General features: G+C 53.6%; 1 protein-coding gene across 2 annotated transcripts in view; it reads left to right on the top strand.

Moving 5' to 3' along the window:
- The first annotated feature begins 887 nt into the window (after positions 1–887).
- Positions 888–12093, top strand: part of NUP160 (nucleoporin 160) — a 59018-nt gene continuing 47812 nt past the window's right edge. The window contains exons 1-5 of one of the 2 annotated variants that reach the window (XM_075064766.1): positions 888–1006; positions 1437–1545; positions 2240–2450; positions 9218–9440; positions 10043–10121. In XM_075064766.1, coding sequence (XP_074920867.1) covers positions 2439–2450; positions 9218–9440; positions 10043–10121 — 314 coding nt within the window. In that variant the 5' untranslated portion in view covers positions 888–1006; positions 1437–1545; positions 2240–2438. The remainder of the gene's footprint in view (positions 1007–1436; positions 1546–2239; positions 2451–9217; positions 9441–10042; positions 10122–12093) is intronic. The other variant, XM_032775856.2, reaches the window with a different exon arrangement.

Genomic DNA, 12093 nt, shown 5'->3' with positions numbered 1-12093 from the left:
TTCAGTTTTGTGTAAGTAAAGTTGGCAAAACTAATTGTGCTTCCGCCAGCTATTTTGCACAATAAATGACTGGTGTCCCCCCCCATATTAGGTGATGGATAGGACATCATGGGACCTCCCCACGTGTCTCCCCCCCAACCTGGGATGTGCTCTCCTCACCTGTGTATGAGGGGGGGGGTCCTCTGGCAACCAGAGCTGGGCAGGGAGCAGGACAGAGCCACACCAAGATGTTGCCTGATGCAGTGCAGCAGCTGCCTGGCTGTGTCAGGAGCGGGCTACCTCCCGCCCACGGCTTGGCTTCCAGGAAAGCAGCTGAGCAAGTCGGAGCCCCCCTGCCCGTAGGACGCCCAGCTGCCTGCAGCCGCAGCCTGCTCCCTGCCCAGGCTCAGCCTCTGGGGACAGGAGCCACTCGGGGGCTGGCTTGCCAGCTGCCCTCAGACGCTGAGCCTGGGCGGAGGGGAGCGCAGGCAGCGGGGCTGGAAAAGGCTCTAGCCCAGGCCCTTCCTCACCCCGCCCAGGCTGGCTACTGGCACGGGGGGGCTTGACCCTCGCTGCCCCCCCGTGCAAGGCAGGGGTGGTCAACAGGCACCGCAGGCCAGACCCAGACCCAGACCCAGACCCAGAGCACCACGTGCTTCTGAGCGGCCCGCGCCAGCTTTTCCTTTACTGCCCAGCGTCACTCCCGGGCCTGGATTAACCGGGACGCTCCCGGCCAGGCCTGCCGCGGGCCGGGCTCGGGTGACGACTCTGGCGCACGCAGGTGGGGGTCACGGGGCGCCGCGCGCCATGGGGCGGGGCGGGGCGACACCGCGGCGGAGCGAGCCCGGCCTTGCGCCGCTTCGCGCCGGGTCGTGCCCGCCCCCTTGGCGCCTCGGTCCCGTCCCGCTCCGTGGGCCGGCGGCGCGCGGGAAGGGAAAATGGCGCGGCGCTGGTCGAGCGAGCTGCCTGAGCGAGCGGGGCCGAGCGCGGCCGCGCCGCCGGTCCGGGAGCTCGCGCTGAGCCGCCAGTACCGGGATCCCCGCCCCTCCACCGCCTGCCCCGGACACCCCCCGCGCCCCTGCCGCCGCCCCGCCTCTTCCTGCCCAGGGACCCCTCACCGCCTGTCCTCCTGGGACCCCCCGCGGCCTCCCCGCCCCCGGGACTCCTCTCCCGGCCTGGCCGTCCCGGCCCCGCCCCTCGGACCCTCTCCTGCCGCCTGTCATCCCCGGACCCCCCCAGCCGTACCCGTGACACCCTCCCCGCCCGGCCTCCCTGCCCAGCCTCTCTGTCCCTGGACACCCCCTGTCCCCAGAACACCCTCCGGCCTCTCCTTCACAGCTCCCGCGATACCCCCGTCCTGCTCGGGTTGCCCCTGCCACCAGCCCACCCTGAGGGCTGCACTGTCTCCCCTCCCAGATCCCCGCCTTGCCCAAACTTACCCCTTCCCTTCCGCGCAGGTGCCAGCGTGGGCCCTGGAGCTGGGCGCTATGCAGACAGTGCTGGCGGGTTCTGCTACCAGGAGAGCGCCCAGCTGGTGTCAGTCACCAGGAATCGCTTCATCCACTGGTAAGTGGTGGGGGAGGGCGCATGGGTATCAAGACCCGGCCAGATGCACCCCATGTTGCTCCTGCCCTGGGGTGCATATTGCCTGCCCCATGGCGAGTATTGCCGCGGGGCAGGTATCGCCCCCTGGGCTAGGGGGAGGCAGGTGTCTCAGGCTGCCCTTTCCCTGTGGGGTAGGGGGCAATAGTGATGCTAGTTCAGTGCAAGGTGTTCCTTTAAAGTCAATGGATTGGATTTGAGCATGTGCCCAAGTGCTTTGCTGAATGGGATGAACAGCTGCATGGCGATCCTGAGTAATGGTTAGTGGGAACAAGCCCATGGTTCCCTGTAGCAGGATACTTTTGTCTGCCTGCTGCAGAGTCTATGGCCACCTTGACGTTTGGAAACTAGGTCAGTATAACTATGTAGCTCAGGGGTGTGACAGTTCCATACCCCTGAGCAATGCAATTAAACTGACATTACCCTGGTATAGACAGCACTAGGTCCCATCCACCTAGCTACCACCTCCCTGGGAGGTGGAATACCTATGTGAATTGGAGAAGCCCTCCTGTTGGGTAGGTAGCATCTTCACTGAAGCGCTGCAGTGGTGCCACTCCAGTGTATGCCCTGTGAGTCTAAACCTGTGTTGTGTTGATCACTGCCGTCCTGAGAGGCCTTACAATCATCAACATAAAAAGGTTTTTTATTTTTTTTTCAGGACCACTTCTGGAGACACTTTGGAGTTGGTGGAGGAGTCTCTGGATATAAACCTCCTGAATAATGCCATTCGGCTCAAAATCCAGAACTGTAGCCTCTTACCTGGAGGAGTGCATGTGTGTGAGACACAGAATCTCGTCGTCATCTTGATTGTGACCAATCAGACGGTGCACCGTTTGGTACTGCCACACCCTGCTCGCATGTACAGGAGTGTAAGTAGTCTGGGTGGAAATAACTGTACTTTGAGATTGTTTCAAGAAAATAATTCTAATAAACTAGCTACAAATTACCTTTTAGAATCAAAGATTGGTGTTGGCATAAACATATCTGTGGCATGGCTCATAGGAAAAAGCTTTGACGGAAAGTGATCCGAAACCTGTAGTTCTTCTTCGAGTGCTTGCTCATATCCATTCCAGTAGGTGTACGCGCCGCGCGTGCACGTTCGTCGGAAACTTTTACCCTAGCAACTCAAGTGGGCCGGCAGGTCGCCCCCTAGAGTGGCGCCGCTATGGCGGGTGATATATACCCCTGCCGGCCCGCCCGCTCCTCAGTTCCTTCTTGACGCCGTGGACCGCCGTTCGGTCGTTGGACTGTGGAGCGCGGCATAGCTGACCTCCACATCCCTAGCTTCTCTTGTCAATTGTACTGTTCTAGTTAGTTAGTCATAGTTACTTAGCATACCGTAGTTGTAGTTATAGTTAGAGTTAGAGTTATAGTTGTCTATATAGTTATACTCGTATCGGGTAGGGCTCTGGCCCTTCCCGCGCCCGGCTGGGCTGATGCCTGGTTCGCCGGAGTTCAAGGCGTGCTCGACTTGTAAGAGCCATGCCCACCAGTGATCCCACGACGCCTGCCTGAAGTGCCTGGGGGAATCACACATCTCAGATAAGTGCCGCATTTGTAAGTCTTTCCGCCCGCCGAACAAAAAGGAGCGAGACCACGCCTCAGGACCGCCTTATGGAACGGCACTTCACCCCGCGCCTCCGCACCGAGCGCGGCTCCGGCACCGGACCACTCCGGCACCGCGAAGACGCACCGCACGGACCTTCTCGGCACCGGCTCCCGCGAAGAGGCCCTCTACGTCCTTAACCCGGTAACGGCCCCGTAAGGGCACCCATGCCGCGCCGCCGTGCTGGCTGTGCAAGGGTTTCGTTGACTCCGGGCCCCGGCGGTCCATCGAGTCCGATCCCTCCCAGCTCCCGCCAAGATCAGGGTAAGAGCTGATACCTCGTCCACGCCGAACTTTCTCGTCGGCACGGACCTGATGCTCTGACTGAGCCTGGGCTGCCCCAACCCCGCGCGGGTTGTACTTTCTAAGGGCAAGCAACCCCTATGAGCACCGTCCCCGATTCTCCGACCGGCGCCGCTCAAGATCCAGGCACCGGTCGCGATCCCGCCACCGATTTAAACAAGGGAGGTCTCCCTTGCGACGCGCTCGCAGTCCGCACCGCTCCTACGCGGCACCGGTCGTACTCGTAGCACTCAGTTCATCGCCGCGATCCAGAGACTCCGGCACGCTGCGGGTCCAGCCGCCGCTACCGGCGCCGCAACTCCAGGAGCCGCTCACGGCACGCCAGGTCCTCTTCCCGGTCGACCTCCCGCACGCGCCGGTTGCAGGTCCCGGTCCGGTCCCGGCACCGGTACGACTCACGGCACCGATCTCCGGCACCGCGAGGTCGTCGCCATCAAGGCGCTGGATTCTCGCTATCCCCTTCGGCCCCACCATGGCCCCCGACAAGGCTCTGTATCTCCCGGACTGACAGTATCTATCTGGATTCTGAAAGACCTGCAACTATCTCCCAGAAGGTCACATGAGCAGGGCCCACAGCACTGGGGCTTCTGGACGCCCTGGCATACATCAACCAGGGTCTCTGCTCGTTCCGCACGTGCGCCTGACCCAGAACGGAGGGCTCCAGAGGCTGCAGCGTCACGCCCCACCATCCCCTGAGAAGCGGTCCATCCCATTCGCCGCCTGCGAAATCCCTCAGGACGCTGAACGGTACTGCCAACGGAGCTCCAGACCCACTCTGCCAAGTCACTCTTCATCTTCCTCTCCTGATGAAGCAGTAGCCGGAACGACATCCATGGGTCCACCCCCCTAAGACTTGAGGGCTCCACCAGACCTCCTCAGGCCGAGTGGCGCTGAAACATGAACATTCAGGCCGAAGAGTCTTGAGGTTGAGGACCTGTGTGCAGTATAACTCACGGTCTGACGCCCCACGTCGTGTTGCCCTGCCCTTTATAAACAATACAAGAGCAACGCCAACACCAATCTGGCATGTCACCGGCCCCGTTCCCACCCTGGCCCGAGGTAGAACGCAAATACATGGTCCCATCTAAAGCTATGACTACCTATATTACCCTCGCGCCCATGCTCCTCGGGTTCAATCTGTGACGAGAGGGAACGCCATGGCACGAAGCGCCAGCCCCCAAGCCAAGACGCAAGAAGATGACCTACTGGGCCGCAAGTCTATGCGGGAGCATTGCAGCTGCGATTTCTAACCAGCAAGCTCTACTCAGCCGCTACTCCTTTAACACCTGGACAGCGGCTGATAAATTCAAAGAGCTCCTCCCGCAGACGTCGTCAGGAGTTCGCACCTTCTGGACCAAGAAAGAAATTGCACGCACCTCCTTGCAGGCGGCACTGGACGCGGCCGACTCTGCCGCCAGAACTCTGGCCTCCGGTGCACGATGCGTCGTATCTCCTGGCTGCAGGTCTCTGCCTTCCTCCGGAACTCCAGCACACCATCAGATCTTCCGTTTGAGGGCCAGGCCTTGTCTCGAGAAGACCGACCCGCGGCTGCAAAGCCTAAAGGATAACAGGTCATTATGCGGGGCTCTTGGAATGCATACGCCCGTGACACAGCGTAGACCTTCGCCGCAACTACAACAACAGTGCCTTTCCCCCCGCCCAGACAAGACAAGACTCTTTCAGGCGCCGCAAATAGAATGCAGGCGCAGACAGTCTGTAATCAAGGGGGTCAAGGCCAAGGACCTCAAGCCTTCTTCCGGCTCGAAGTCCTCATTTTGAAGATACGCCCGAGGGCGATGTACCAGTTTCCTCCATGAACCCTCTCCACCCTCTCCGACCGTCTCTCCTTACTTCCTCCCTGCATGGCGCCGGCTCACTGCAGACCGTTGGGTCCTCCGCACGCTGCGGTTGGATACCCCTACAGTTGCCTCAGTACCCGCCTCCAGCCCCCTCCCTCTCTCCTTTCAGGACCCCTAATCTCACAGCAGATCCTCCTCCGGAGTGCAAACGCTCCTCGACAAAAGGCTGCATTCAGGAAGGCTTCCGCAAAACGAGAACGGGCAGAGGTTCACTCCCAGCTTTACTTTGAGTCCCAAGCCCAAGGAGGTCTCTCGTTCCTCCTCAACCCCCGCGGACTCAACAATATTTACTGAAGTTGAAAAATTCCGCATGTTCCTGGACCTCATCCCATCCCTAGATCCTGAGGATGGTACGCCGCCCTCTGACATGCAAGACCGCCATTTTCATAGCTACATTTCTCCCGCCCCATCGGAGGTTCTTGGCTTTCTCAAGTCAGCCGTCATTATCATTCACGGTCCCCCGTCGGCCTTCGCAGCCCCGAGAGTGTTACGAATGTGCTGGCCGTAGTCGTCGCCTCCTCGTCGCACCGGTGCAATATTTCCCTACCTCGACGACTGCTTACCGAGGACCCAGCAGGCCAGGTGCTCTCCCACGTCCGCATGATCAGCCGCCTTTTTGCAAAACCTAGGCCGGATGCTGAATGTAAGAGTCCATTCGGTCCCCGTACCCAGAGATAGAATTTATCGGCGCCGTCCATGACTCTACCACGGCCACGGCACCTCTCCCTTGTCCCGATTCCAGGCTTTGTCGGACATCATCCGGAGGGCAGCAGCACCTCTAACTTCTACTCGCACCTGCCTCACACTCTTGGCCCACAGGCTGCTGCACTTCGTGACGCAGCAGCCAGGCTACGGCTCAGACCTCTGCGTCGTGGCTCATCCCTCAGCTCGCCAAGCCAGTCGGTAATTGGATACGTCGTCACAGTCCACACGACATCACACTCTCTCCCTCCAATGGTGGTCGGAGGAGTCCGTCGTCTGCGCGGGGCGCCCATTCCATCCTCCACACCCTCGATGTCCTCACTACGGACGCATCGGACTTGGGATGGGGAGCCCACATAGGCCGTTGAGGACCAGGGTCGCTGGTCTCCTCCCCGATCTGCTTCTCCATATCAACGCCGGGAATTGAGAGCGGTCCGCCTTGCTTGTCAAGCCTTCCATCGCAGATCCAAGGCCGCTGTGTATCAGTTTTCATAGACAACACCACAGCGGTGTACTATGTCAACAACAGGGCGGGACGAGAACTCCTCTTCTCTGTCGGGAGGCACTAATGTTGTGGAATTTTGCATAGCCCACTCAGTCCACCTAGTCGCTTCCTTTCTCCCAGGGCGTGCAATACCCGGCGACCATCTTCAGTCGGTCGTTCAGCCCACGAATGTCCCTTCCCAGACGTAGCCTTACGCTTTTCCGCAAGTGGGGCATCCCCACAGTGATCTTTTGCATCTCGCACGAACAGGAAGTGTCCGCTGTTCTGCTCCTTCCAAGGCCGCGAGCGGGCTCGGTAGCGGATGCCTTCTTGATTCCGTGGGGAATGCACCTTTTTATGCCTTCCCTCCGTCCCATTAATCCTCAAAGTCCTTCTGAAGCGCCAGGGACAGGGCCCGCTTGATTCCATCGCCCCGGCATGGCCACGTCAGCATGGTACTCTTGCTCCTGGACCTGGCGTAGTGGACCCGTTCCCCTGCCTCTTCACCTGGACCTGATCACGCAGGACCACGCCGGCTTTGTCACCCGACCTTCAGTCCCTCAACCTTCTCGGCGTGGCTCCTGCGTGGCTAACTGGGTCCGAATTGCACTGCTCTTCCCCATGAGGCAAGTACTTTCTCGCAGTCGAAAGCCTCCACGAGAACGACGTACGTAGCCAAGTGGAAGTGTTTTTACCGTGCTGGGTGCGGAAAAGCGCTTCCACCCTCGCAATGTTTCCATCCCGATCGTCTTGATTACCTATGGTCGCTCAAACAACAAGGCTGGCTATAGCCCGCTCGGGTTCACATTGCGGCCATCTCCACTTTCCACCACGGGCTGATGGCCATCCGCCTTTTCGCACCCACTGGTCACTAGATTCCTCAAAGGCCGAGCGCCTTTACCCTCAAGTCCGTCATCCAGCCCCCTCCTGGATCTCTGGTCGTGTTGTCTTGTCTAATGTCCCCCCGTTTGAACCGCTGGCTACATGCTCCTCCTCCATTTGTCCTGGAAAAGCGGCGTTCTGGTGGCATCACACTCCGCTAGGCGCGTATCAGAGCTGCGCGCACTCGTCGTGGACCCATCACACGGTCTTCCATCGAGACAAGGTGCAAGAGGCCGCACACCGCCTCCTCCCAAATCCTGTCTCAGCCTCCCAGCCCGCTTGAGTTGCTAGGGTAAAAGTTTCCGACGAACGTGCACGCGCGGCGCGTACACCTACTGGAATGGATATGAGCAACACATCTCGAAGAACAAGAGTTACAAGGTAAGTAACCGTGTTTTTCTCCACCTAGCATTTTCTGTATTTTTAAAAACTAGTTTAGAGCATTTTTTAGTATACAAATCTGCTGAAATAGTGGTGCATATACTACAGTGAGTATTGCATGTACATATGAAATACATGTCTGTGCTAATTTGCTTTTTGAATACTAAGATTAGGATTTTCAGAGGATCCTAGGGAGTTAGGCACCCAAATCCGTGGGAACTTGAACACTGGGGCCTAAATTGTTTGAAATCTGTGACCATTACCATTTCAAGAGCTGTAGAGCAGGAGTGCAAGCTCGGGGTGTCTCTTTAAATCCCAAAGACTCCATGTATGTAGTCACTTATGCATCTACGATTCCCAGATTTTTCTGGTTGAGACTCCTTTAGAGATATGAGACACATTCTTAGTTCCCAAACTAAACAATCCCAAATCATTGGCCAGGTGAAGCCCTATGCTATACTCAGAGACAGAAATGTCCCAGATTGTAAGACCAGAAGGGACCATTATGGTCATCTTGTCTGACCTCCTGGATAACACGGGTCAGAGAACTTCCCCAAAATAATTCCTAAAGCAGAGCTTTTAGAAAAATATCCAATCTTGATTTAAAAATTGCCAGTGATGGAGAATCAACCACGAGCTTGATAAATTGTTCCACTGGGTAATTACTCTCCCTAATAAAAATGTCTGCCTTATTTCAGTCTGAAATTTGATAATTTTTGAAAACTGCACATGATCAATTCCAAAAATGCTGAGGGTATTCTAGACATCAAAGGGCAGAACCTTATTAATTTTGGTGACAATGGAAAACTGGAAAAGCCCAATTTTCACTAAAGTCCCCATTTGATCACTCCTGATGCAGAGATGAGACAGTCACTTCACAGAGGCCTGTGGGAGGGGAGCAGAGTCACTCTGGATACAGAGTTAATGACATTTGGGTTAGGGTTAGTGAGTCCCTTGCCTCCCAACTCTGGCCATGAACAGGCTCTCCCAGCTGGGCGGGGGTCGGGGGTGAGGGGCCCAGCTGGGTATATAGCTGGGTCTACATAAGCCATGAAGTGTGCGATCCTCCAATTATTTTGGGGGGTGCAGAGCGCTTGTGCAGGAATGTGGTGGTGTTACCAAGATTCTGGCATGTATCTAGGAAGGAGAGTAGGTCCACCAATGAATCAGAGTTATCTAATCTACTTACACTTTGAGATCCACTCTTAAATGGTCAGCCCTTGCCAGCTAAAAATGAGAGCGCCAAATTTAGGTGATCAGAGAACTTGCATCAAAAGATCTTTTCTCAGTAAGTAAAAGCCAGTAGTGGAGATTATGCATTTGTCATTCCTCTGGCAGTTCCTTTCTTGTATCTCTAGTCTAACAGTTCTTTGTGTTCTTGGGACTTGTACTCTTTTTTTTTCGCTCTCTCTCTAACAGGAGCTGATAACAGAGGGCCAGATGCAGTCTGTATTTACAGACATTGGAAAAGTTAATTTCAGGGACCCTTCAAACTACCACATGATTCCCTCCATTCCTGGACTGGCCTCTAATTCCACTGCTTCAACAGCTTGGCTTAGCAGTGATGGGGAGGCTCTCTTTGCTCTGCCGTCTGCTTCAGGAGGAATATTTGTCCTAAAGCTACCCCCTCATGATGGGCATGGTAAGAGTTGAGAGTAGAGTATGGAATCATAAGTATGTGTTTATAAAACATGTGTTAATGTTTCTGACACCTTCACCGATTGTCCTGCCTATGCAAAAACAGCCATTTCATGCTGGTATAGAAGGTGACACATAGTGAAGGATGACCATGATTAGATTAATACTGGTCTGGATATAGTGGATATAGTGTACAGCAGAGGTTCTCAGGGGGTCGCGAGGTTATTACTTGTGGGGCCGTGAGCTGTCAGCCTCCACTCCAACCCCCGCTTTGCCTCCAACATTTATAATGGTGTTAAATATATAAAAAAGTTAATTTATATGGGGGGTCGCAATCAGAGACTTACTATGTGAGAGGGGTCACCAGTAAAAAAAGGTTTGAGAGCCACTGGTGTACAGGCTTCACACTCCCCCTCATGGCTTTGTCGGTGCCTCTCAGTCCTGACCTGCAGCATCCTTTCCTATTTCAGTTTAATTTGATTTTGACTTTTGTCTTGGGTGCTTATTGTAACCCGACTCCCAAAATGCTTGATAATTCATGCCTATTGAAGCAGCAAATGATGTTCTGCACATTGCTCAGCAGTTTCATTTGCATTTTTTTTTCAGGGATAGTTTCAGTTGTGGAGCTGAAGCAGAGTTCTGTGATGCAACGTTTGCTTACAGGTTGGATGCCAACTGCTATCAGGTTAGTGATGTCATGTGACACACAAGACTGTCTCTTTTAACACCCTGCATGGAAGCACATGGATTGTATTCAGATAAATTCAAAGGTAGACAAGCACATTGCTCTGGTAATGCTCAGCATTGAAATAGCACTTTTTAAAAGAGGTTAGGAACTTGCTGTAGGCCATACAGCGAGTCACAGTGACAAAACTGGGATCAAGAGTGAGGAGCTGGCTTAGTCCATTTTACTGTGCTGCCTCTGGATCTGCGTGGCTGAGATCTCCATGAACATGTTGCTTTAGTAACTGGCCCCCGGACTTTTACACAGGAGTGAGTTGGCAGCCAGTGCAGATTAAGGATGACAAATATGCCCTCTTTCCAGAAATCTAATGGTGACAGATGCATGGATCACCGTGGTCCATATCTGTGTGTAATAGGTGAAATCTCTTGGGTAGCCGAAGACAAGACAAGGTGTTCCTAGCCACTGCTACTCTATGGGCATCTGAAAGGGGGGACAAGTTCAGTAATACCTCAGACTACTTTGACAACCATTGGAAAGCTCCCCATAATTTAGGGAGCCAGTATGGATCTGACCACTTCAAAATGCTTCCTCCTGCCTTGACTTTCATAAGAACATAAGACTCTCCATACTGGGTCAGACCCAAGGTCCATCTAGCCCAGTATCCTGTCTTCCAACAGTGACCACTGGCAGATGCTTCAAAGGCCACGAACAGAACAGGGCAGTTAAGTGATCCATCCCCTGTTGTCCAGTCTCAGCTTCTGGCAGTCAGAGGCTTAGGGACATGCACTAGCTACTGATGGACCTATTCTTCATGAACTTCTGATAGTTTTTTGAACCAGTTATAGTTTTGGCCTTCACAACATCCCCTGCCAACTGTGTGTTGTGTGAAGAAACAACTTCCTTATGTTTTAAACCTGCTGCCTATTAATTTCACTGGGTGATCCCTAGTTCTTGTGTTATATGAAGGAGTAAATAACACTTTCTTATTCACTTTCTCCACATCAGTCATTTTATAGATCTTTCATATTCCCCCCCCAGTCATCTCTTTTCCAGTCTTTTTAATCTCTTCTCGTACAGAAGCTGTTCCATGCCCTTAATCATTTCTATTGCCCTTCTCTGAGATGGGACAACCAGAACTGCATGCAGTATTCAAGGTGTGGGCATACCATATAGTGGTATTATGATATTTAATGTCATCTTATCTATCTCTTAATGGTTGCTAACATTCTATTAGCTTTTTTGACTCCTGCCGCACAGAGAGCGGGTATTTTCAAAGAACTACCCACAATGACTCTAAGAGCTTTCTTGGTGGTAACAGCTAATTTAGAGCCCATCATTAATGGTGTCTAGAAACTTTATCTCTGCATCCCATTATGAGGTGACGGTCGACATGGGGATAGCTGAAATCCCCCAATATTATTTAGTTTTCTATTCTTATAACCGCTCATCTCCCTGAGTATTTCACAATCCCTATCCTAATCAGGTGGTCCGTGGTATATCCGTACTGCTACACTCTTATTCAAGCATGGAATTTCTATCGATAGAGATTCTATGATATAATTTGATTCATTTAAGTTTTTTACTATATTTGACCTATGTTTTCGTTCGGTACCTCCCCCCTCCACCAGCAGAACCTACTCTATCATTCTTATATATTTTGTACCCAGGTATTAACGTGTCCCATTGATTATCCTCTTATATCAATATCCTCATTTAATACCAGGCACTCAAGTTCACCAATCTGCGTATTTAGACTTCTAACGTTTGTATACAAGCACTTATAAAATTTGTCACTTTTTAGTTGTTTGCCTTCATGTGATGTACTTGAATATGGAACTTCTTTTCATTTGACTGTTTCTCTGTAGTTCCTACCTGTATTGTATCAGCTTCTATCCTTTCCTCTTTTCTAGGATATGGAGAATCCCTGTTAATAGATCCTCCCCTAAGGGATGTGTCTGTCAGAAGCGTGTGC

The sequence above is a fragment of the Chelonoidis abingdonii genome, chromosome 4, assembly GCF_003597395.2.
Source record: "Chelonoidis abingdonii isolate Lonesome George chromosome 4, CheloAbing_2.0, whole genome shotgun sequence".
Taxonomy (NCBI): domain Eukaryota; kingdom Metazoa; phylum Chordata; order Testudines; family Testudinidae; genus Chelonoidis; species Chelonoidis abingdonii.
This window is presented reverse-complemented; position numbering and strand designations above follow the sequence as displayed.